The following is a 25720-nucleotide window of genomic DNA, read 5'->3' as shown; positions in this document are numbered from 1 at the left end:
ACGATTTGATTGGCCTGATAAAAGTTTAATTTTTGGCTCACAAGCCAACGGAGAGTTGCTAGACTAGACCTGGAAGCAAATGTAATTTGCTGCCGCTAGGGTGTGTCTAGATTTCTAAGCTACCAAAATGCACCAGAATACAGGAAATCACATCAAACAAATGAAAAAAATTCTGGGGGAGGACCCCCAAACCCCCCTTCCACATATGCGACAATTAGTGGGGAGCCCTTAATACATGTGGGCCCAGGGGCCCGCAAGTTCACAAGTTCACTGATGTACTTTTTTTTTTAACTGTACGGTATAATGCTGAATGAGCCAAACAAAAATTTCCGCAGCAAAATTTTGGTTGGCTCCACCAAATCTCATTCCAAGGTTTTTTGAAAAGTTGGCAGCCCTGAGCATGCTTTTTGAAAAGAAATAAAGTACTAGCCAAACCAGTATGCCCAAACCTCATTCTTGAGATAATGTTTTCTTCATGAGTAGATCTAGTAGTTGGTCTTGCACTGCTCACAAACCTTTGGATACTGTAGTATTTCCTACCAGTGATAGCATTATTCCAGTTACTTTGCCATTATCCCCTTAGACTTTGATTTGACTATGGTTTTAATTTCAGATTTACTATGACTTACAGTATCCATGGTGATCTCAAGAGATTTGCATGCCTTCTTAGCATTCTTATCAGCTAATTCATTTCCCTGCACTCCTAAATGCACTGGGACCCATAGAAAACTTACATTTATATCAGAATTTAATAATCTTTATTACACGGCTCTTCAGAGTGCTGCAGAAAGTTCCATTCACATGAATGGGCCTTCCCAACGTTCGGGCCTATGTTAAATCTACATAAATCACCGGCAAAGCATTTAATCACCGCTGTCAATGGCAACGGGTTTTGTACTTCTGATTCAGGGCCGTAGTCACCATAGATATTGAGGGGGACGTGTCCCCCCCAATATTCAAATATGCCCAAAATGTCCCCCCCAATATTCGGACATAGAAAAATAAAGAAAGAATAAAACGCTATACTAGGCCTACAGGAAACCAACACGTATCTGAAATGTAATCAAACGTAAATAACGCACAAATTAGTGACCTATGGTTCCAGAGTAGCCTACACCCCTGAGTGGTTTGTCCTGGTGATTTTCCGTTTTTCGTTAGCGGCGTGCGCTATCAAAAGCTTCAATTTACTGCACCCTACTGCGGTGAGGTAGGGCTGTCAACAATATCGCAAAAGCTACCGGTACAATTTTCACAAAACTTCTTGGAAAGGTGTAGCACAGGCTAAGGGCCTATTCTCGCAATGATAGCGAAAGTGAAACGTTTTATTTTAAATGATGAATTTGTGCAAGCCTGTGTCATTTCTTTCACGTCTTTCAACATAAATAATGCATTCATATGCTAGTAGTAATGCCAGAAATTACAGTGTATAGGCCTCTTAGAAATGATTGTTGCATCTTGCATATTATTTAGATGCGCACTCAATCGCGCATCCATGCAGGCAAAACGTGATCTGGCAACGTTTACAATACGTGATAGCCTACAGTTAATGTGAATCGCGGACAAAAACCAAAAGAATGGAATTTGCACCTCCATTCACCAATTAAAGGCTGTAGTAGGCCTAGCCTAGTGTTTCTACATGTTGGCACTTGGCACAAAACGTCATTTCTGTCAGAAGCCAGTCTATAATGCATATGAGGTGAGTCAGACAGAAGAGGGGCCTGTCTTAGTAGCCTATTCCTGAATCCTGTCCCTTTCAAACTACGTTAAAATTGTGTGATTAGCCGCCAGTATAATAAAATCTAAATTAAAAGACAAAATCTTATTAGGCTCCAAACCTATGAGTCTAAGCCTTAGTTTAAAAAAAATCTTCAGGTGTAAGTAATAAGTCAAAGAACCACATTCTGTGTAATATAGAGGTTATCATAAGATACTCTAGTTTGTAATTTCTTTTAAAGTATACATTTTGAACACAAATGGAGTCACGGGTACAGGGATGGACCAGTGAAGTTGCTTCTTCTCCACCCTTCTCTTTTCACAAAACTCACCGGGGGGGGGCAGTCTGTTGACTGACCTAACTAACGACTTGTTTGTGATTTTTAATAATATTTTTGCATGAAATGTATTGAAATTCTGTTTGGGGGTCCCTCAGACCCCACCACAGATTTGGTCCCCCCCAATGTTGACATCATGACTACGGCCTTGTTCTGATTAATGTCTTTCATATCACTACGCAAGGACTGGAACTTCATTCAAACGTGAAAGCAGACGGTTGATCAGCTGTGTTCTAAAGAATGTTTGATTCAAGTTCAGCAGCGTGTGTTGTTGCAAACTATTTGTTTCTCAGCAAATGCCACGATGAACGGTAACAAATAGGCTAGGTTATGTAGACTAAAGTCATATCGTGGGGAGTTTATTATTTCGTTTTGGCAAGTAGCCGTATAATACGCGTGATAATGTATAGAACGCCGTGAAAAGACTTATTTTCCCAGTAATGACCGGCGTTCTATACATTATCCCTTACATAATCATCTGTACAATTTCTAAAACAATGTCCTGCCTGGACTGAGACATAGCGCTTTGGATGCTCATCAATGCAGACACAGAATCTGAAGCAACTAACACCCCATTCCTAGATCTATTACTCTCAACCCAGGACAGAGCGATACGAATAGCTACTAGCTCAGCTGTGTAAACTGCAAGATCATTACTCAGTCTTTCTTTTTTACAGATATTGAGACTAGGAATTACAAATGCAGATACAGAATCTGAAGCAACTAACACCCCATTTCTAGGTCTATTACTCTCAACCCAGGACAAAGCGATAAGAATAGCTACTAGCTCAGCTGTGTAAACTGCAAGATCATTACTCAGTCTTTCTTTTTTACAGATATTGAGACTAGGAATTACAAATGCAACACCAACTTTACCTTCTATTGACTTTGATGCATCTGTAAATACCACTACCTTGTCTCTATATAGATCTCTAATGTGGTATTCTACTACCACTGTTAATTTCTTCACTCAATTTTAATTCTAAAAGGTCTAAGTCAATTACAGGGTTTCTCAGTATCCACAATGGAACTGCTGGATAAGACACTGATGGACACACATCAAGTTGCTGAAGACCCATTTCACTTGTCTTCTGAGATATAATCCACCCAAAGCTTCAATTTTGAGACTTATCTCTCTCTTGACAGTGGATTAAAGAGGCTTGACTTATATGATCTCCCCTTTTCCCTCCAAGATTAGCCCAACAAACCAGTATTAACTGATCCCTCCTGATATGCAGAGGCATTTCACCCATCTCAACCTGAATTGCATTAACTGGGGTAGTCTTTATAGCACCACAGCATAACCTCAAAGCTGTGATGTTGAATTACATCTAGCTTCATTAAGTGGGACTTAGCTGCAGATCTGTAAGCTACACACCCATAGTCAAATACAGAACTAATGAGGCTAATGTAAATAGTTCTCAAGGCTGGCCTATTTGCACCCCAATCCACCCCACACAAACATCGCATCACATTTAACATTTTTTTACATTTCTCTATCATCTTCTGTATATGCACAGACAAGGTAAACCTCTTGTCAAACCATAGGCCTAAATATTTGAAACAATCAACTCTTTCTAGATCTGTACCAGATATCTTAAGTTTTAAATCTTGAGGAATATTTCTCCTGGTAAAAAATACTGTCTTAGTCTTATCTATGGAAATTCTAAATCCCCATTCAAGGGCCCACTTTTGGACAGCGTCCATTGACTGTTGCATCTTATTCACAATAAAGTGAACATTTCTACCTCTCTTCCAAATAGCCCCATCATCGGCAAACAATGCAACATTAACTGATCTCTCTGTACTTTTAAAAACATCATTAATCATAATCAAAAATAATACTGGACTGATAATACTACCTTGAGGTGTACCATTCTCAACTACATATTCATTACTAAATTCTTCATTAATTTTAAAGGAACCGTATGTAAGAAAAATATTTCAATTAATCATAAAATGGCCCTGATATGTCACTAGACATTAAGAAATCATGTTTATTTCAAATACTCAATATCACTGACAACAGTAGTCCGGCCAGGATATTGTCATTTAAAAAGTGAAGTTGCAGCCCTCAACTGATGTTGATGTTGTGTTTTGTCATGTCATGTCATGTTTTGGCCTGATGCGCCACCCTCCACCTATCTACTAATCACAAAGTCAGTAGTGTTTCGGCATCCGGGTTGGCAACCTCGAGTCAGGGGGGAGGGGGAGGGGATACACCGCTCTTCAGTATTTTAAAAGTGATTGCAGTACCAGTTTTGGCCACAATCTTACATATGGTTCCTTTAACTATAATTCGCCTACCAGATAAGAAGTTACTAACCCACTGGAACATTCTTCCCTTGATTCCCATTTGCCTCAGCTTAATAAGAAGACCTTCCCTCCATACCATGTCATAGGCCTTTTCAACATCAAAAAATATGGCCAAAACTGTCTCCTTATTAACCTGGGATTTCCTTATTGAATCCTCCAAAGCAACTATTGGATCCATAGTCCCCCTTCCTTTCCTAAAACCACATGTAAAAGGTTTCTTGTTTCTAACCAGTAAACCAGTCTGTCATTCACCATTCTTTCCATTATTTTACCCATTTGAGAAGTTAATGCTATAGGTCTGTAATTACTTGGGTTCTTTGCATCTTTCCCAGGCTTCCGAATAGGAATGATAACAGACTGCTTCCATTCTGCTGGGATGACTCCCTCTGACCACACTCTATTAAATAAACTCAACCTCCTTCCCCTTATCAGTCAAATTCTCTAGCATGACATAACAGATCATATCCCTCCCTGGGGTAGACTTTCCAACTTTCTTTAATGCCCTATTAAGTTCTTGTAAGTTGAAAGGAGCATTTAAACGTTCCCCATCTCCTGTCTCCTCAAATAAAACACATCTGTATTTTTTTATCGTCATATCTCTTCCCTTTTTCTCCTCATGAGTAAGGTTCTCTGAGCTATGCACCTTTACCAATGCCTTCGCTATGGCTTCTGCTTTATCTTTACTATTTGTGATAACTCTTTGATCATTACTGGATACTCAAATTCCCTCCCATTCCCTCTCATCTTCTTGATCATAGTCCATACACTTTGAATTGGATTTGTTCTTTCAATTGAATCGCAAAACTTTTTCCAACACTCCCTTTTTACAATTTTGACTGTGCGCCTCACTACAGCTTGACACTGTTTATATTTAATCAAATTTTCAAAATTGAAAAAAAAAAAGCTTTATTACGGTCCCTGACAGCGCAGAGTAGCACATAGAGGCAACACTGTCACTATCTCCAATATCTCCAATAATAAACTCATCTCACTGTTGCCTGAAAAGGTTTTCCAATCTGTTTCCCTTAAAATCCATCTCCCACTTCTTATCACCTGCTCTCTTAATAGCTCAATCTCAAATTGAACCACTACAGGATAATGGTCACTACCCAGAGTACTCTTATTTAACAACTCCCAGCTACATCTGCCTGCTAAAGTTTGAGACACTATTGTGAGGTCTATAGACTCATTGCCTCTTGCTACATCTTCTCTCATATATGAACCATCATTCAAACACACAAGTTCTTTTTCATCTAAAAACTCTTCAACTACACTGCCATTTATGTCGTTTTTATCTCCCCAAAGTGAACTGTGGGCATTAAAATCCCCACAGCAAATGACCTTTTCACCCAAACCCTCCCAAATCTCTTCTAAATGCTCTAACTCAATCTGGTTGCATGGGTTTTAAAAATTTACCACACTCACATTCCCTTCTTTAGTCCATACCTCAATACCTATATATTCCAGATAATCTCCTTTCTTTAGCTCTCTATATTGCAGTCCCCTCTTAACTCATTGAGTGCCAAAAACGTAATATTACGTTTTTTCCTTCCCATGCGTTGTGTGCCAAAAACGTAATATTACGCTTTTAGCTTTTTTTTTTTAAATTACGAAACTAGACACTCTAACACACCTTATATGTGATTTTGGGAAATGGCGTTTGTAACAAACGGAAGTTCGGGAGGAGCATGACGGAATTTGCCACGCCTCCTTCAATCAGACAGGTTATTTATTCGCAGTCTGCCTCTATCTGCCGAAGTTGCAGCATCGGCGTCACTCCGCTTGCAAGGAGAGCTACTCCGCGGACCATATCTTTAATTAGAGCAGAGTTGGATGTAAGATCGATTGCCCTCGTTTCGCAAGGAAAGCAGACCTACGTCGCCTTCTCCAACAATCAGTTTATCTTTCCTCTCCTACTATAGCCGATCAACCGAGCACCAGCGCAGCAGCGCGGAGCTCCGTTCCTCCGGCGTCTCCCCCTCTGTTCATGCAACATGTTTTTCATCTCCGCAAGTTATGGCAGCCCGCGTGCAGCCCGCTTGTCTTCCGCTACTGCGGCCTCTTTCTCTATTCCTAAACAGCTTTCCCCCTGCTCACTCAACTCGCAAGTTATAGCAGCCCGCGTGCAGCCCTCTACCTTGTCTTCCGCTACTGCGGCCTCTTTCTCTATTCCTAAACAGCTTTCCCCCTGCTCACCCAACTCGCAAGTTATGGCAGCCCGCGTGCAGCCCTCTACCTTGTCTTCCGCTACTGCGGCCTCTTTCTCTATTCCTAAACAGCTTTCCCCCTGCTCACTCAACGCAGCAAGTTATGGCAGCCCGCGTGCAGCCCTCTACCTTGCCTTCCGCTACTACGGCCTCTCTCTTTCCAGCTAATCAACCCTCCCCACTTTTCTCTTTGCCTACCTAGGGTGCTGCGCAACCTCCTCCCCCTTCCCCCGTAGCAACCGCGTCGCTACTTTTTCCCCTTTCCCCATCATCTCCCGCCGGCGCGAACCGCGTTCGAGCCTGCGTTTTTCCCCAGCCAGGGACCGTGTCCCTGGTTCTCCCTCACCCCTCTTTCCCTGGATTGGTGCCACCACCCTATAGGCTACCGTATCGGCATCTCATCTGAGACCATGTCTACATTAAATAGTAATACAATTTAATCTATGTGGTGATCACAAAATGTATTTAAGGGAGCATCGCTTTAACTCAATGCCGGCGTTGGCCGTAAGACAGCTGATACACAGGAGCTGTTGCTCTGTCGCTTATTGCCAAGAGGGCAAGGAAGGAATTTTTCTCCTTTAAATGTCGGAGTTTTTCGTCTTCCTCTGTGTTTATTGAGTGTCAGCATATTAAAGCCCTTCCCTAGCTGACCAAGGGAGCACCTGCACCTGCGTGTAGCTCTGCCCTGTTCCTCGGAATCCTCTCTAATAATGTGTTGCTGCTCATCACTTCTCTTGCCATTATAGCTACCGCAGTTAGCTACAGCAGCCTATTTTAATTGCTTAGGCCTTACTAGCCTACTAAACATTGGGGTGCATTAGATGTTGGAACTTCACACCGCGCGTGTTTGGGCTGTCATTTTCAACATCTACTCTCTCCTGCAGCCCTATACAATTTGGCTAATTAGTTTTTCCATCGCATGGAAAGATCCCCCCTCCAGACTACGGACGCTCCGTTACTCGCTTTCAAACGCAGCTCAACGCTGTTCTAACGCAAATCGGAATCCCAGCAGGCCGTTACATATTTTATGGTGCAGCCACCAACGCGGAAAATAACGGCCTGTCCGATCAAGCGCTCAAAACTCTCGCCCGTGGTCCTCTGACGCCTATCACTCTTATATCAGATCAAGTCTCTCTGATCTGAGGGAATAGACCTCTGAAGTTCGCCTACAAAAAAGAACCAAAACGGCCATCTTTGCCTATATAAGGAGATCCGGTTGTTAATTGAAGCTAACTACCTATGGCAAGTTGCATTGCAAGTTAGCTCTGGGGTAGCAATAATCTAAGTGTGCCGCCTTCACGAACCGGAGATCACAGTATCCACTCGAAGGCAGAGGACAAAAGTGTGTTCAGGAAAACGTCTGCATTTCAGACGTTTTCATCCCCGCGAGAGTTTAAAAGATGCGATAATTCGAAATCCCCATGTTATTTTCCCATAGGAAAAATCGCCAGATACCGGATGTCAAAGATGGCTGCTTTTTTGTAGGCGAACTTCAGAGGTCTATTAGCGCACCTCGCGCTCTCGCGTCGAATTTGTTCGCGTGGTCCTGGCTATAGGGTCCCTCATCTTTAACGCATTTTTTGGGGTGTATTGCGGAATCCTGCACGACTCCTGCCTGCGCAGTTGACTCCTGCACGATCCCGCAAATCACTTCAGGACCCTGGCCAGAGACTTCGCCAAACATGCTTTTATATTATGCTATTATATCTGTTTGCAAATTACGGATGTGAACTAGTGAACTCTGTGATTAATGGAAATGAAATATATGACGATCGAAAACTCATGAAAATGAGCACAATCTGGACATTTTATCTGGACATTTTATCATAACTCGGTTGCCGCTTTGGGTCGAATCAGTGACGCATGCACGTCAGGTCAAAACCAGGCCATTTTCGTGGGTCTATCACTAGGTGGCAGTCTCGCCAGGTCTCGCTGATCACTTCCCGGAAAGTTTACACAAGTAAGTAACAGGCAACACTTTTCATAAAAAAAGTTATATCTCCATTTCTAGAAAAAAAACAGCGATTTTGATGAAAACTAGCCACTGTTTAGCTTGGGATTTCTCAGGAACAGAGGCGTGTAGAAATACATGGTTTGCACCCACCGAGAGCTTAAAGTCTCACCTTTTAAACGAGACATTGTATGTGTTCATAGCTATGACACAGAATATGCTGTGGCTGTACAAAAATCATCAACAATGGTCTAGATTGCTGGCACTCTAGGACAAAGCTCCCGAAAACAGCTTGGCATTCAATGAGTTAATGTTCTTTTTAATATCCTCCAAATTTTCACCAAGTGCTACTCCTGAAATGACTCCTCTTGCTCCACGCTCACCAAACTTTCTCACTTCCGCCATTTCTTTCTGACAGACTGCGCTTTCATTACTTTTTTCCTTTGCCCGTTGTCCTTACATAGGCCCAGGGAACTGAGACATGGCAAGACAAACAAAGGAGCACATGGCTGACAGGAACTAAAACACAAGTAAGCACATGGCACAGGAGGTAGGCTAAACAAAGGAGGGACAGGGAAAACAGAGGGGTATTTCACAAAGGCAGAATTAAGACATCCAAGATAAGTGATAAAGCGAGGTTTGACATAGCGTTGTCTGGTCATCCTAGCTCAACTCGTTTCACTAATGCCAATCCAGGATGAGTAGGAGCGACTATGTCAAGCCAGGTGTAAGTAATTCAGGATGTGTGCGCGTACTCGTTTCTGCTCCAAAATGCCCACGGTTGGAATAAAAAACGCAGAAAATAGCGTCATTCACACAAAGTGAACCACCGCTTTTGATATAGACTTACAATGAATTAAAGTTGTCCTTTTTGGAATGGGGAATCATGGCTATTTCTGTAAAACAGCAGGAGTAGGCGTGGTAGACCAACTGAATGCAAATTTACGTATGCACCCACGTGTAAGTGCTTCCTTGTCTCGGCACGCAACGTCATTAAGAAAGCGCTTGCCACTGCAAAGATGCACATAGTATGGTAGGCCTATACCTTAATATTAGGCCTATAGTTGAAAATACCTTCGAGAACTTGCCCCTCCACTTCCAATCAACTACAGTAGGCTATTCATCAAACGTCTATCAATAAAATAAGCAAACAATGAGTACCTAGGCCTATGTTAATAATTATAAGGCTATCAATTAAAATAATAACCATATGGTAGTAGGCAGACAATCTGTTTTGTTTTGCGAGCAAATACATTTAGCAAATAGTTTATAAATGGAATAGAGCTCCTTAAAAATTAGCACGGAGGTCTGATGTGAATGACAGCTAGCTGAACCAATAAGACGACATAATTACCATTAGAATTAACTTAGCTTGGCTGTTAGCCTGGTCGGGACCAGTGGGGTATACTACGAAGCACGTTAGACATATCTAGGCTATGTAGACATATCGAGGCTTGACAAAGCCTTGACTCAGGGGTATACGTTAAGTGATACTACGATTGCAGTTATGTGATATATTTGTCAAACTAGGCTTTCAGCTCAGATCTGTGCGCGTTCTCGGTGTTAGGATGACTTTGGCCAATCGTGTAACGTGGAGACGCACAAGACCGCCTCTATTTAAAAACAATTACTTCCGCATTCATGAGCGATAGCTTAATCTACACTGCGGTAATTTTTTGTGTCTAACCTTTAACATCAAATAAATCCATTGTCATCAGTTGTTGTATGGTATGCACGTCCATAGTGGGATATTTGCACGCACAGCACTATTAAAGCGCATTCGAGATCCAAAATGTTAGTAGAGGCGGAGCTACATCTGTAGATATATGACAGAATCCTACATGTGAGATAACTTTCTTTTTTAAGACAATTGATTGGTCAGTGTGCAGTAGATTACACGATTTCAGCTATAACTTAGCACATAACCTCCTTCCGACCAGGTTTGGTTGACAGCATAAGATACCATGGTGATATAGCGACACTAAAACAGATCCACTTTCGTGTCACAGCATAGCCTGGCTTTGAGCGCAACATACCTCGCTAACCCACTAATCGAGATTCGTAGTACACCCCACAGGCTAGGTGCAGAGAATAAATCCCCATGGTAACTTATGTGCCATCTCTTTTGTGAAACCAAGTCAAGGCTAAATTCATCCAGGATAACCTAAAAATCCCAGCTTAATCCCTTATCTAGGTTTTGTGAAATACCCCTCAGGATTGTTACACAAGGATACATGACAAAAGGGTAAACACAAAGCACATGGAGAATTAAATAAAAAAACAAAAAGCAGATGCCACAGCACAAAAGATAGAAACCCTAAAAAAATAGCTATTAGACTTGTACATCTGAGATTCTTATGGGACAAGAGAATTCATCACAGTACTTGAGAAAAATAATGTATCTGATGCCATGAAAATAGGCCAGAGCACTTTAACAACAAAGACACACCCACACACCCACAGGTGTGCATACCTGTCTATGTCCGCCTTGCTCCGTGCACAGACACTACACTGCACTGTCACACTCTCACTCTCTTGGTAAGTCCAACGTTCATCCCATTAAGTTTATCTTTATGGATTATGCATAACTCTGTTGTCAGTTTAGTGTCTTTCAAGTTACACAATATAGTTGTTATGCCACTATTGATTTCTTGTCTTAACTTTGGGTATTAAGACACTTTCAGTGAAGTAATACTGTATGTTTACATTGATTAATATACAATATATAGATGATATGATATAGATGATATGAGATGATACTGTATTAGAATGTAAATTCTCGTATAATGATTGTAGGATCGAGTATCAAATATTCAAGAATTCTGTTGCAACTGTGGACATCAACAAAAATGAGCTCAGCCAGGTAATACAGTAATAAATCTGTAGTGTAACTAAGTGTTCATATTCTAAGTATTAATTTCCATAGCACATCCAGTCTTTTAGTTAACCCTTAGATGCATAAGTGGGGTCAAAAATGACCCCAGTGGTTGTTTTTTGCAATATCTTGGTAATTTAAAAAATTTTATCATTTAATCTTCCATGTATTCAGTTGTTGATGAAAGCAGTGAGCTCTCATAGCTCATAAGTAACATTTTGAAGTACTTACATATGGATACTTACATACAAATACTTACATTACATACTGACTGGCGGAGCTAATTTTAGGCATCATCATGAGGTGGTTTGAATCACATGTATTACACTATAAGGAAAGGCTCTTATATTGTATAACCTAGACACCCATTACTATTCTACATTTGCATTTACATTTAATAATTTATCCCCTTTTCTACTGTAGGGCAATTCCACGGAAAATTGACTTTTTGTCACATCCATAACGCCAGTGAAATGCCTTGGCATTTGTATGATGTGAATTATAGAATTCATTTTTTGTGCATTTTGTCTCATTTACATTCTTCAGCCAAAAATAGCAAAAGCTCAAACTTCATGTAATCATTCACATCATACCATACCATCACATTGTATTGGCGTTATGGATGTTACCAAAAATTTAATTTTCCATGGAATTGCCCTGTAATATTCATTGCAAACCAGCATTAAAAAAAAAAACATTTTTCACCATAATAACCATAATCCATTCTCCTGTCCCAGGGCCAAAGAGATCCTCTATGAATTAGATTGTTGTCCCAATAAAGGTTGGTTACATACACAACTAACAAGCTATTTAGGCCAAATGCACAATGATACATCATAATTAAGACCTTTTAACAACTTCCTGCAACAATCTCAAAAGCATCTTATCAAATCAAATATCAAATATAAAGAAGTGCTAAAGGATACTAGAATGCTTCATTATGTCTTGATCTAATATTTTAGAAGATGAATCAGATGTGGTCATTCCTTTAAAAGTTAATGCTTTTGCTTCTCAACTTGAAACAGTATCAAAGTTATTGTTCAGGCAAAGGACATAATGCTCATTTGTCACTTCTCATTTGTAGAGGCATACCTCAAAAGAGTTAAAGGATTTAAGGTTCATCTTCATGATGCTGACACAAAACTAGATGAATATACATGTAAGTTTGGATCCTTTGAGGACACCATCTATAAAGATAACAGAGACATGCTTGAGCAGTGGGAGGAATGCTACCTTCCGGACCACATGAGAATGCAGGTGTTTGGAGAGGTTCATCACACCAGCTGGGATTCTAAAGACCCCGGGGTCCTCATGATGTGTGAAGATGGTCGAATATATGCCTACTATGACCAACATCTCCACCTAGTGGCTAAATATTTGAAATTGCTTTGTAGCAAAGGAATCACCTTTCCATCTAACACAGTCTACCGCTATGGGCAAAGCTTTGAGGACATGGTAATGAACATTCAAATGAAATATTCAGCTCAAGCTAAAAGTTAAATCTATCCATTGCATCTGAATACAGGATGTAAATCATGTCAAATGTCAAATACATTTCTTTTGTATTTTGGCTTCAGACAGGGGATGAATTGAAAGAGGTGAGGGCATCTGAAGAAATGAGGCAAGCTAAAGAACAGCACAAGCATGAAGCCGCAAAGTGGGGGAGTGAGATTGTGGAAACATTCAGAGAAGTGGCACAATGCTATGGGGTAAACTGGTATTAATCTTTGTAGGCATATATGGTTATTTGATTGTATGAATGATATTCAAATATCTGGAAAAAAACATTAACCTAAGTGGAGGAAGCATGAGTACTACTGCAACACTGTTGTAATGTTTATTGAATATTCCCCTGAATAAAATGAATGTTATTTTGATTTAGGTCTCATGTGATAAAGATATTGCTGATCCACCAAAGAGACTGAACTCAGCTAGGAAGAAAAGCAATCTGCAAAGAGAAGACAAAACTGTACATCTAATTTACCCTCTTTGTACAAAATGAATGTTGTTTTGGAAAATGCATGTTGATTTTACATGAAATGTTATTATTTCTGTAAATAGTTAAGCCATAGAGTATCCCACTCTCATGACACTTATATTGCCATATTGCAGACAATCCCATTGTGATGATGTGATCCGCATTGCACTACTCATTTAATTATATTCCGTCAATCGGTTTTATGTCGCTATATTGTCTACTTGTCCAATGTTTTATTATGCTTTTGACTGTATGTTGCTTTTCTATTACCTGTATTTGCTTTGAGTTGTGCATGTCGCACAGTGGGGCGAGTTCCCCTTATTTTGATTAGGATCTTTTCAGACGGGTGCGTGACTCACCGTTTTTCTTTAGCTGTTTTAACTTATTTATCTACTGTATTGATTGTTTGCTTGTGTCGGGAGTTATTTTACTTTACTTTTTGCTTTTGTATTTTGCACACAGGTTTGGGATTCTGTTTAAAATAAAATGTATAAATATATTTTTCCACCACCACGCCTACTTTTATTGTCTCTGTCTGAGCTTAATTTCTCTGGATCACAAGGCTCCCTATCAACACCCATCTACATATTTCTACTGGCATGCTTCTTGGTGACAAGAATGCAAAATCATGAAAATTATTTTTCCTTGATATGAAGGTTGACAAGAGACATACTGTATGCAAAACCTCAAAGGGTTAAGTATTTCATCTTGAATCTTGATGTGAGAAATGTTCCTCAAACATACCAGAGAAGATATTGTTGGAGAGACAAACTGGGTTTTTAGGTCACAAAAACATTTAATAACATTCAAAAGCTTTCAGTGGGTTTCCTCTATACATAACATACACAACTTCCTGGCTGAAAGACATCCCATTAATGGGTAGGGCTCTCTTTAAGGGGTATGGCTTACGATATAAGTCACTTACAATATATATCAGAACACAGACAGCAAAGTGTGTTTGATTCGGTTCAGGCTTAGCTTCTCCACTGGATTCTTTTTTCACACTACTTTCTACTGTTGGCAAGACCTATACTGAGAATTAACTAGCACTATCGTTCATGGCAGACAGGGTATGTTGCAAATTCTTCCTTTTCTTCTTTTTTATTATTATTAATAATAATAATAATAATAATAATTAAATAACATAATAATAATAATAAAAATAACATATTGCACACTGCCCTCTCCCCACATACACAGCACACTATCCCATCTCCCCTGTCATCCCCCCAACACACACACCAAGACCCCTGGCAGTTGGGTTAGCCCCTTGAGCCGTGGATCTGCCCAAGGTTTCTTCCTTGGTAAGGGAGTTTTTTCCTTGCCCCTGTTGCTCTTGGGTGCTCCTTGTTGGTGCCCCCCACCCAATCACAATCCTCCCCCACCTTTTTGTATGCAGCCCTTGCCACTTAATCTACTAAACCCCTCTTCTACTGCACTTTTTACCCCCCCCCCCCCCCCTCATTAATGCACAAATAGGCTGACACCAGACATAATTTCACTGCATTTCTTACTTCCAGTAACTATATGCATGTGACAATAAACTTCCTTGTATCCTTGTATCCTTGTATAATAATAATAATGCTTCTGCTTTTGTGTTTCTGATGGCTTAAATTGGCTGGGTCTGTTTTCAGGTGAAATTGTCCAAGACGGAACGGTGAGTTTATGGCATCTGGTCTTTTTTTTATAGCCTAGGCCTGCTAAAAGTTGCAGAGCTTAAATAATATATCAGGTTAGTTTAGCCTATTTTATTTGAAGTGGGATAGTTAAGCAGTTGGAAAAACATTTTCAATATAGGTGGAAGGTGATGGTGACTTTGTAGGCAGTTTGCAATTTTATTGAGTATGAATTCTATTTTCTGTTTTAGCCGCAAAAAGTGGATAGATGAGTCAGCTCTGGTGCGTCAAGCAAACTTATTCACAGCATTTAGACTGTGGAAGCTCAAACCACAACCTACTGTGGCCCGGCTTGTTGATGAGGTATGAACATAGTTGATCATCTTCACTCTAAATGTACCACAGCTCATGAAGCTTTTGTTAACATGTCTGCTGTTTACACTTTCAGATTAGTTATGACTGATATGTACAAATGTATTTAACTAAACAGTGTTCTTCTGCTTCACAATGTTATTTTGTGTAATAATTCTCATTAGATGGCCCATAGCATCCTGTTCTCAGGACATATCCTTGACCTGAAAATTGAACCTGAAGAAATGTTTACACCTGGCGTGTTTAAAATACTGGATACCTACTTTAACCAAGCATTGAGAAGATTCAGAAATAAGCTTCCAAAAAAGACACCTTTTTCCTGTTTGTTAGAGCTGGTTAGTACCAATTTACTACCTAATTTTGTTAACACACACTAGCACATGTGTGCGCGCACACCCACACCTACATATTGTGGTCAAAATTAATTCAAGACTACTGGTGTGAGACTGCAGCCTTATTCTCGATACCGGGAGCATGTTACCCACATGAAATGAAGTCCACATATCTGTGATTGTTAGGTCAGTTCTCATACTCTTAACACACTCCCACAGAAAATTACAAGATACCACCCCCCTAACAGTGATCCATCTAACCAGCTGGTGTTAACAGAGATTAGAATATTTACACACCCCTCCCAGGGTTTCCGTTGTCCGGTAATTACCGGACATTGGCCGGAAAAAAAATGAAATGTCCGACAAAATTAAATCTCTCCGGTCAAATTGTCCGATTGAAATTGGCTAATAATCCCGTCCCCTAACGCAATCTGAATTTGAGAATAAGCCTTAATATGTAGGCCTAAACCTATATTATACGTCCTCTGGCTATGTTTTTAAATGAACAGGCTCTACCGTTTGAAAAGTAAGCTATTAAACAACACGCATAGCCTGCTGCATTTCAAATAGGAAGCGCACGCTTAAAAGGTCCATGTTAAACAACGAACAAATGAGTGAGGCAGTTCAAACATGGACAGGCCCAGGCAGAGCCTTAAAAGTTTTTTCAGAGGCCAGACGCGATGGATGATAAATTGGTAACGTCTGAAGCCTCAGATGTCCGGTCAACTCCACCACCACCAGATAAAAAGAAGTGTCGGGCGTATCTGTCGGAATCAGTGACATTGGAAGTGGAGTTGCGGGGGTGCGGCCGCTCCAAGACACTGTCATTCTCCGTGTACACTGGACATGCAAAGTGTTCTTTACCCAAAGCATACAGTAGGCCTATGCATTCTCTGTCTATGATCTGCAGGGTTAGGGCCTCCTCGACGAGGCAATTAATGGTCCGCGGATAATTTCTGCCACAATTAAACGGTAGGCCTATCATTGAACCGCGGCCGAAAGAAAAAAAAATCCCAGAATAGGAAACATTTCTTAATTTATTGTTATCAAATAAAGAGGCATAGCATTAGGGGGTAGTGGTGTGAGCGCTCATTCTTGTGTGTGCGCATCTGTGTAAGTTAGTCACCACTGGAGATAACGTGGGTTGCAGCAACAAACTAGCCTTTTTAAAACAACGAACGAAGCGGACTCTTGCTGTCCATGAAAAGATACTGGCTAGATCTTGTTAGGTATGTTTAAGTTGGGCTAATGAACATGTTGCATTCTATACAGCCTGATTATGTCATTATTTAAGCTACATAGCTTGTCTCCAGTTTTCCTAAATTTGACTAGGGCTAATTAAGAAGGGATAATAGGATATTTGACCGGCATATCATCAAAATGTCCGGAAAACGAAACCTCTGCCGGTCACTTTGACCGGCACCATTTTTTTCTAGCGGAAACTCTGACCCCTCCTAACCTGGGCCATTTTTGTGTTGGTATAACCCCCCTGGGGTCAGCACCATCAACAAACATACCTTACAACAAACTTCTTCCTACCATTCTCATAGCACATATGTATGATTTAACTAAATACTTTGTTAAATGAGAAACTTATATAATAATTATTCCACAACATACTCCACAAAGTCATCAAGTGAAACATGTCTTTACTTTGTTTTCAGATTGTTGAAATAAAAGGAACTGAAAACCCAGACTTAGTGAAGAGAGAGTTGTCAGACATCCTCATCACATCGGCCGGCAATGCAGCCAACCAACTCCTTGTGTCTGCAATATGCATCACTCACTCTGAGGGATTTCAACAGATCTTTAGTTATGGGGCATCCATTTCTAAGGCAGAGCCACGGTACAAGGACATCTGGATTGATTTGTTCTGTGTGCACACATGGAATCCTCTCGTGTCTTATGCAGTAATGAAGTGTGTGAGGGATGAAAAACACAGACGTCCATGTCCATACATAAATAAAGAACAATGCACGGCATATGATGCAGATGACTTGAATGAGATTCCACCTTGTAGGTCTTGCTGTGAACTTTTCTCATGGGAACCTGTCCAGCAGAGTCCTAGGCAGAATCGTTATGGTAACTGTGCTGAGGTAGAGGCCATAAGCAAATACCTCACTCGCACTATCCCCTTTGTTGAACACATTGACCCTGTGTTAATTAGAAGAACAAAAAGGGACCTGATGACAAAACTGGAAAAACTAAAATGTTTTGGCTTCAATCCAGATGTGGTCTATGAACCAACACCATAACATTTCATGTAAAATCAACATGCATTTTCCACCAGCCAACATGAGGCATTGGATTTCCCTTTCAGTAAACATTTTGTTAAACTATGCGTGACTTCTAGAGTGTTGAATTCAGCTGACATATGAATATCACACAATTTGACCTTTTCTCTATTGCATGGGTATTTGCACATTTGGCAAAGCACAATCAATTCTGAAATATGTATACAGGTTTTGAGCAACATATACTGCCATCCAGGCAATGTCTTTTCCAGGGACAACCTTGAATATTACAGGAAAACAATGCCAAAATGAATTCTGCACATATTTAAATAGTATTTCTCCATAGAGGAAGAGTCCAGGTGCTAAGGTGTCCTGTCTGCAGTCCAAATGTGTCCAATTAGGTGCATAATGGAATGAAAAGCATGACTAAGAATACACCATACTGTTGAGCAACTGAAATCCTATATCGTAGAGTAATAGGACAACATTTCATTCTCAAAACTGTAGCAAATGTTCTCCTCAGTTCATAAACATTTACAGAATTGTGTTAAATGAAAAGGTGAAGCAGGCATCAAATGTAAAATTAATATATATGTAACAGGGGTCCAGTAGAAGGTTGTTCTGCTGTGGTGATATGATTTTGTTTTTGTTTTATTGTTTTCATGTTTGACATGAGTGCTCTCTTGGTATTATGTCTTTGTGTCTACCGCCCTGGTCTTATGGACGAACGTTACGTCATGACGTCACGGAGGTGTGTGGGAGGTGTCAAGTCAAGTCAGATTTATTTGTATAGCGCATTTAACATGCACAGAGTGCAACCCAAAGCGCTCCACATATAAGACATAGTCATTGACACAGACTAACAAAGACAATAGATGCCGGACGGAGCGGCGTAGTCGCCAGGGTGTGTTGAGGAACGCACTTTTTAAAAGGACTGAAGACTCAGGTGGAAGCGGCCGCTTTGTCTGGGAAATGTGTGAGTCGGGAGAGCACGCCACGAAATCGCCATTTAATGCTGAGTTGGTGAGCTATTTGAAGTTGTGTTGTATTGAAGTACATTGTGTGTAACCTAGCTAACGCATATTAGTCCATGAGCCACAGGGGGTCGTCACTACCACTTTGGGGGGCAAATTCTCACTATATTTTTCTGAAAGCTACATATCTCTGGAGTATAAAATGGTATGATAGTTGGATCTTGTAGCTTTGTGGCTGTACAGGCCTTCAAAGTTGACCTCTGATTTAAAAAAAAAGGAAATTCCGCCTATTGGCTTTTTTTGTTAAAACACTCATAAGAGCCCAGAAAACAATCCAAATCTTATTATTACTGATGCAAATGTGGTGTTTGATGTTGGCATACATATTTTGACTCATTATGTGATTTTGCTCTTCATTTTGGTTGATAAAATTCAAGATTTATGTGCAAAAAAAAGCTAATTTCAGTTTTCAGAGCAACATGTTATGGCAATACCTGAATGCAGACCTTATTGATCATTACTATTCTACCTTCCTTACTTTCAATTGCGAGTTGAAATTAATGTTAAATGATGACATACATAGGTCTGCAGTACAAATGTTTTTTAAATTGTAGCTGAAACGAGTACAAAGGATCTTTAATCTATTCATTGAATTCATCATCGTCAGAACAGGAGCACAGAGAATGCCATCTCTATGGCACTTCACTCTGCCCTGTCCCGCCTTGACAATAGCAACACATATGTAAGAATGCTGTTCATTGACTTCAGCTCAGCGTTCAACACCATCATCCCCTCCAAACTGATCACCAAACTCAGTGAACTGGGCATCAATACCTCCCTCTGTAACTGGATTCTGGACTACTTGTATTGCATTCATTGTGTCTACACTTGAGATAAATACGTTTGTTTTTTCTTTTATCACATACACATATATTGGTAGATGTTTTTTCTTTACCTTGACATGTTTCGACGTATACTTCCATCTTCATTAGAAGGACACACGGTGGAGTAGCTCCACCGCTCAGCTGATGTTGTTACGGAGGTGTGATCCACCTGTCAGTTTTTTGACAGGTGGACCACACCTCCTGCTGTCAGTCAGCCGCCCCCCAGGACGGCACTCCAGGTATGGGAGAGCATATATACTCCCTCATCTCTGTTCATCGTCTTTAGGCTCCGCTTTCTTATTTCAATCGCCTCCTTTATCCAGCGGTGGTATCGGTTGACTCTGGCATGCAGGAGGTGTGATCCACCTGTCAAAACCTCCGTAACAACATCAGCTGATAAAAACGCGTCACACTACTCCACCGTGTGACCTTACGTCTTAAGTATACGTCGAAACATGTCAAGGTAAAGAAAAAACATCTACCAATATATGCCCAGTAAACAAAATAAAGTCCTGGCGACGTCCCCTAAAGGTCCCCTGGCGAACGTCACCTCCTCGACATTGTGTAGGGTTCCCTTTACGTCCCGCGGACCTCTGTTCGGGAGGTCTAAAAGACGTCCACGAGACTTTGAGAGGACGTCCTGTAAATGGTCACCGCGACGTTATGCGCGCGACGTTTATATTTCGCGATGGTAAAAAAAAAAAAAAAACATGAAGCGCGATTTAGTATGGTAGGCTATTATCCTGTAAGTCACGTTGATAGGAGAGAGATAGACAGAACATGAACACGCATTTACGACTTGTTCTACAACCACACAATCAACTTCACTCACCTCATATTTTCAAGCATGTATGAAATCACGTCCTCCAAATGCATTACACTACTGAAGAGTAGACATGGACATTTATACCGGGCTAGGATGTGCTGCTTTCACATCTACGGTGTTATTTTCTTAATAAACTAATACGACGTTTTAATGGGCATATCCCGTAGCATATTGTTCAAAACATCATCAGAGTAGGCCTAGGCTAGCCTAAGATAAATTGTTCAAACCATATTGTTTCAAAATATTAAAAACGAATAATAGCCAAAAATACTAAATGAATCGCAATGCATGCTGGGAAGCAAAACTCTACATGAAATAAAGTAGCCTACATGAAACATAATTAGAATGCATTGACGTTATATCCATTCGTTTTCCTGGACCTGTGATCAAACAGGGACAGCCTATAAATGTAAGCCTATCTTCCTGGAACATTGCAGATAAAGAAAAATGTATTGTTTTCTCTGAATGCTCTTTGTAGCCAACTTTAAGATGAAATAAATAGATTCCAGATGTTTCTATTCTATATCATTGTTTTATTAATAAACAGTAAGGCTCTGGTGAGGCAGAGAGCTTGCTCCTCGTCAGAAATCTCATCGGATACGTGCACTCTTTGCTGTTTCCACAAGGAGCTGCTGTAACATCGGGGACAGCTATGCGTGACACTTTTAAACGCGAGCATGCGTCAAATAAATTACAATGACATTTAAACAAGTCATGAAGAAGCAGTATCCTTAATTCTTCTGCAATGTAGAGCTAGATCGTTTTGCTTTACAAATTAAGTAGTCACTTCTGTTGCTAGACAACCCTAAACAAATGCTACTTGGTCTGTTTTTAATTTCTCTAGTTTTATTGCATCGTATTCAGCTCCAAAAGTCGGTTCAGTCCCAATTCGGCCGTGTGTGTGTTTCTGAAAATAAAACAGATAATAAGTACGTGACTACGTTAAATAAACCACTGCCTATTTAGAGCATGTTACATGCATCACGTAATGACAGTTATCTGAAGAAATGCGCATTGTAGTCTAAGCTAGAAGCTAGAACAGCGACTTTGCTAACGTTACACCAAGCATCACACAGCTAACATGAATTTGATAAAATCCCTTCCCTAGTTTGTAAAGTTATACATTAACGTTAACAACCCTTTTCCCAGTTTATGAAGTTGTGCGTCTATGAGCAAAGTAGACATATACTTTGCTCATAGACGCACAACCTCATAAACTGTATGATATGTTGCCTTAGACTACGGTAGGCTAATGCAGCTACTGCTAGAGAGACTAGATAGATAGATACTTTAGTCATCCCCAGACGTGTAACGTGAAGTCGTGTATGGATGTGATGTCTCCGTCCTGCAGGCGGTAGCCAGATCGCTCTCAACTCCGCTGCCATGTGTGAATAAACAAACGTCCCCCCCATGTCCCCGGTATAACGTTATTGTCGGGTCCTTAGAAGGTATTTGAAATGACCAAATGCAAATGTCATCCGAGGGACCTGACGGTGACGTCCCCAGAAAGTCATGCACCGGACGTCACGCAATAACCAAACGATAACTTGCTCCGGACGTCAATAAGGTCACCGAAACGTCCGCTAGAGAACATGACGTTCGGGACCAATCGGGGACGTCGTGAATGTCGGCATAAGGTCCGGGGGACGTCCCGTGTTTGTCGGGTGTGTATGTGATAAAAGAAAAACCAAACTTATGGATTCTGGACTTCCTAACCAACAGACCTCAGTCTGTTAGGTTAGATAATCGCACCTCCTCAACCATCGAACACCAGTGTACCACAGGGATGTGTGCTGAGCCCTCTCCTCTACTCCCTCTTCACCTACGACTGCACACCTGTACATGGCTCTAACACCATTGTCAAGTTTGCAGATGACACTACAGTGATTGGGCTCATCAGCAAAAACGATGAGATGGCCTACAGGGAGGAGGTCCAGCACCTAACATTGTGGTGCACTGATAACAACCTGGCTCTCAACACCAAGAAGACCAAAAAGCTCATTGTGGACTTCAGGAAGTCTAAAGCTAGCACACACACACCCATTCTCATCAACAGGACTGAGGTGGAGCATGTCACCAGCTTCAAGTTTCTGGGTGTCCACATCTCTGAGGACCTCTCTTGGACCCTCAACACCTCTACCCTGATCAAAAAGGCTCACCAGCATCTCTTCTTTCTGAGGTCCATCTGTCTCCTCAGATCCTGGTGAACGTCTACCGCTGCAACATCGAGAGCATCCTCACCAACTGTGTCACAGTTTGGTATGGCAACTGCTCTGCCCATGACCGGAAAGCACTGCAGAGGGTGGTGAAAACTGCCCAACACATCACCAGTTCCTCACTCCCCTCCATCGAGGCCATCCAGGGCAAGCGATGTTTGCGTAAGGCGCGCATCATCAAAGACTGTTCTCACCCCAACCACAGACTGTTCACCCCACTCTCCTCCGGGAGGCGTTACAGGTCTCTCCGCATCCGAACCAGCAGGTTCAGAGGAAGCTTCTTTCCTGCGGCTGTCACCCTACTGAACTCTAGCTCTGCATCCCGGTGACATCCAACAAACTAAGCCCCAATCACCCCCTGCCCCGCCCCCGCCTGATGCCTCCTTGTCTGTGCCTATTGAGGTGTCCACGACCATGGCAACCTTGACAGGGACAACAAGGAGGCGGACATCCCCTACCCCCCCCCCCCACACACACACAACTGCACTACCCTATCCCACCCATCTATCCCATCCATCTATTTATTTAGATAGATAGATAGATAGATAGATAGATAGATACTTTATTGATCCCCAGGGGAAATTCAAGGTCTCAGCAGCATACATACAACACAACACATTCTTTAACAGCAGAAAGAGTAATTAAAGTATATAATATAAAAACACAACTAAGCAGTAAGGACAGTAGAAGATAAGAATATGCTAAATATACTAAAATACAAATTATACTAACACTTAATACAATATATAAAAATATACTAAAATACAAATGACAAAAATACAAATTATACTAACACTTAATCTAAATCAATTCTAAAAACAGTATCCACATAGTGGTGATTAATAAATCAGAGGCGCTTGCAATGACTGAGGCAGGGACTAAGCCTGTGATTCTCTGTGCATAGTAAGGTATGGTAAGGTGCTCTAAGGTGCTCTGTGTGAATGAGTGTCATGGTGGTAGTGCAATGGTGATAGTGGTCATGGTGACAGTGCAAATGAGTAAGTCAACAGTGCAACAATGCAGAAATAAAGTAAAGTAAAGTCTATATATCTATATATTTAACTATTTAAGAAAATGTATAAGTGTGGCCACAGTTTGCTGTGGCATGGAGGGGGGGGGGGGTTATGCATATGTGCTAATGTGCTAATATAGCACGCAAACAGTGAGGCATAAAGACAGTGGTACAAGTGGCTAGTGGACAGACAGTACCAAACATGGAGGGGTGAAGAGGCAGGCAGACTATGCAGAAAAGTCTATCTCTCCTCTTCCCTTAAGTGAGGCATTGAACAGTTCAATGGCCCTGGGGACAAATGACTTTCTCAGTCTGTCAGTTGTGCAAGGCAGTGAGCGAAGTCTCCAGCTGATCAGGCTCTTCTGCTTAACAATAGTGCTGTGGAGTGGGTGACACTCATTGTCCAAGATGTTAATCAGTTTGTTCAGGGTCCTTTTGTCAGATAGTGAAGTGATGCACTCCAGTTCAGCTCCCACTACAGAGCCAGCTTTCCTTACCAGCCTGTCAATTCGCCCCACATCCTTCTTCCTTGTGCTTCCTCCCCAGCATACTACTGCATAGAAGAGGACGCTGGCAACAACAGACTGGTAGAACATCCTGAGGAGCTTACTGCACACATTGAAGGACCGCAGCCTCCTCAGGAAGTACAGCCTGCTCTGCCCTTTCTTGTAGAGTGCATCAGTGTTGGCTGACCAGTCCAGTTTATTGTCCAGGTGGAGACCCAGATACTTGTAGGTGCTAACCACCTCCACATTGACCCCATCAATGTGGACTGGTAGCAGAGTGGGCTTAGACCTGCGGAAATCCACCACCATCTCCTTGGTCTTTGAAGTGTTAAGTTGAAGATTATTGAGTTTGCACCATTGCACAAAGTCCTCCACCAGGCTCCTGTACTCCTCCTCCTGCCCGTTCCTGATACACCCCACAATTGCAGTATCATCAGAAAACTTCTGCATGTGGCATGACTCGGTGTTGTAGCAGAAGTCAGATGTGTACAGGGTGAACAGGACTGGAGAGAGCACAGTTCCCTGTGGTGCTCCGGTGCTGCAGATCACAGTGTCAGAGAGACAGTTCTTCAGTCTGACGAACTGTGGTCGCTCGGTCAGGTAATCTGTAATCCAGGTTACCAGGTGAGCGTCCACACCCATCTGCAAGAGCTTGTCTCCCAATCTGAGGGGCTGGATGGTGTTAAAAGCACTTGAGAAATCAAAGAACATGATTCTCACAGCACTTTTCCCCTTGTCCAGGTGGGAATGTGTCCTGTGTAGAAGATAAGTGATGGCATCGTCCACGCCCACTTTCTCCTGGTAAGCAAACTGTAACGGGTCTAGTGCATGGCGTACCTGGGGTCTGAGCATGCCTAAGACCAATCGCTCCATTGTCTTCATCACATGTGATGTAAGAGCGACAGGTCTGTAGTCATTAAGCTCACTAGGGTGTGGCTTCTTAGGGACAGGGGTGAGACATGATGTCTTCCACAGTGTTGGGACTTGTCCAAGGCGTAGGCTCAAATTGAAGATGTGCTTCAGTGGCTCCCCCAGTTCAGCAGCACATTTACATTTACAAATGTACATACTGTAATTACACTTATACTGTACATAGCCATATTCTACTGCTTTTCATCCTGCACATACACTTAATACTATTGTAATGTTACTGTTTCTGCACTACAATGGTACTGTTACCACAGTCCACACAGCTGTACATACTGTACATATCTGTCTATATGGTTCATACTAAATATCCATATTTATTCAGTTTTTCTGTAATATATTCTGTTAATACACTGCATATATCTATATTGTTCTTACTACTACTATAATGGTACCGCCACTACATTGCACATACCTGTACATGTTGTTCATACATTGTTCAT

At 41.3% G+C, this 25720-nt stretch overlaps 1 protein-coding gene and 1 long non-coding RNA gene across 2 annotated transcripts in view; both read left to right on the top strand.

Annotated features, from left to right (window-relative positions):
- Nucleotides 1–10989: 10989 nt before the first annotated feature.
- Nucleotides 10990–25720, top strand: part of LOC143122252 (uncharacterized) — a 71002-nt gene continuing 56271 nt past the window's right edge. Inside the window, exons 1-2 of the mRNA XM_076283111.1 lie at nt 10990–11063; nt 11322–11388. Of these exons, the coding sequence (XP_076139226.1) occupies nt 11375–11388 (14 nt within the window). The 5' untranslated portion in view covers nt 10990–11063; nt 11322–11374. The remainder of the gene's footprint in view (nt 11064–11321; nt 11389–25720) is intronic.
- On the top strand, nt 14375–15298 carry LOC143123196 (uncharacterized). Its single transcript, XR_012986800.1, has 3 exons — nt 14375–14448; nt 15013–15035; nt 15246–15298. It is a non-coding gene; the product is annotated as an uncharacterized LOC143123196 (long non-coding RNA).

This window comes from Alosa pseudoharengus, unplaced genomic scaffold (genome assembly GCF_046254945.1).
Source record: "Alosa pseudoharengus isolate Yale_2024_CS ecotype anadromous, Long Island Sound unplaced genomic scaffold, YU_APseudo_1.1 YU_APseudo_1.1_scf_1, whole genome shotgun sequence".
Lineage (NCBI taxonomy): Eukaryota > Metazoa > Chordata > Actinopteri > Clupeiformes > Clupeidae > Alosa > Alosa pseudoharengus.
Note: the sequence above shows the minus strand (reverse complement) of the source record. Positions and strands in the feature narration are given on the sequence as shown.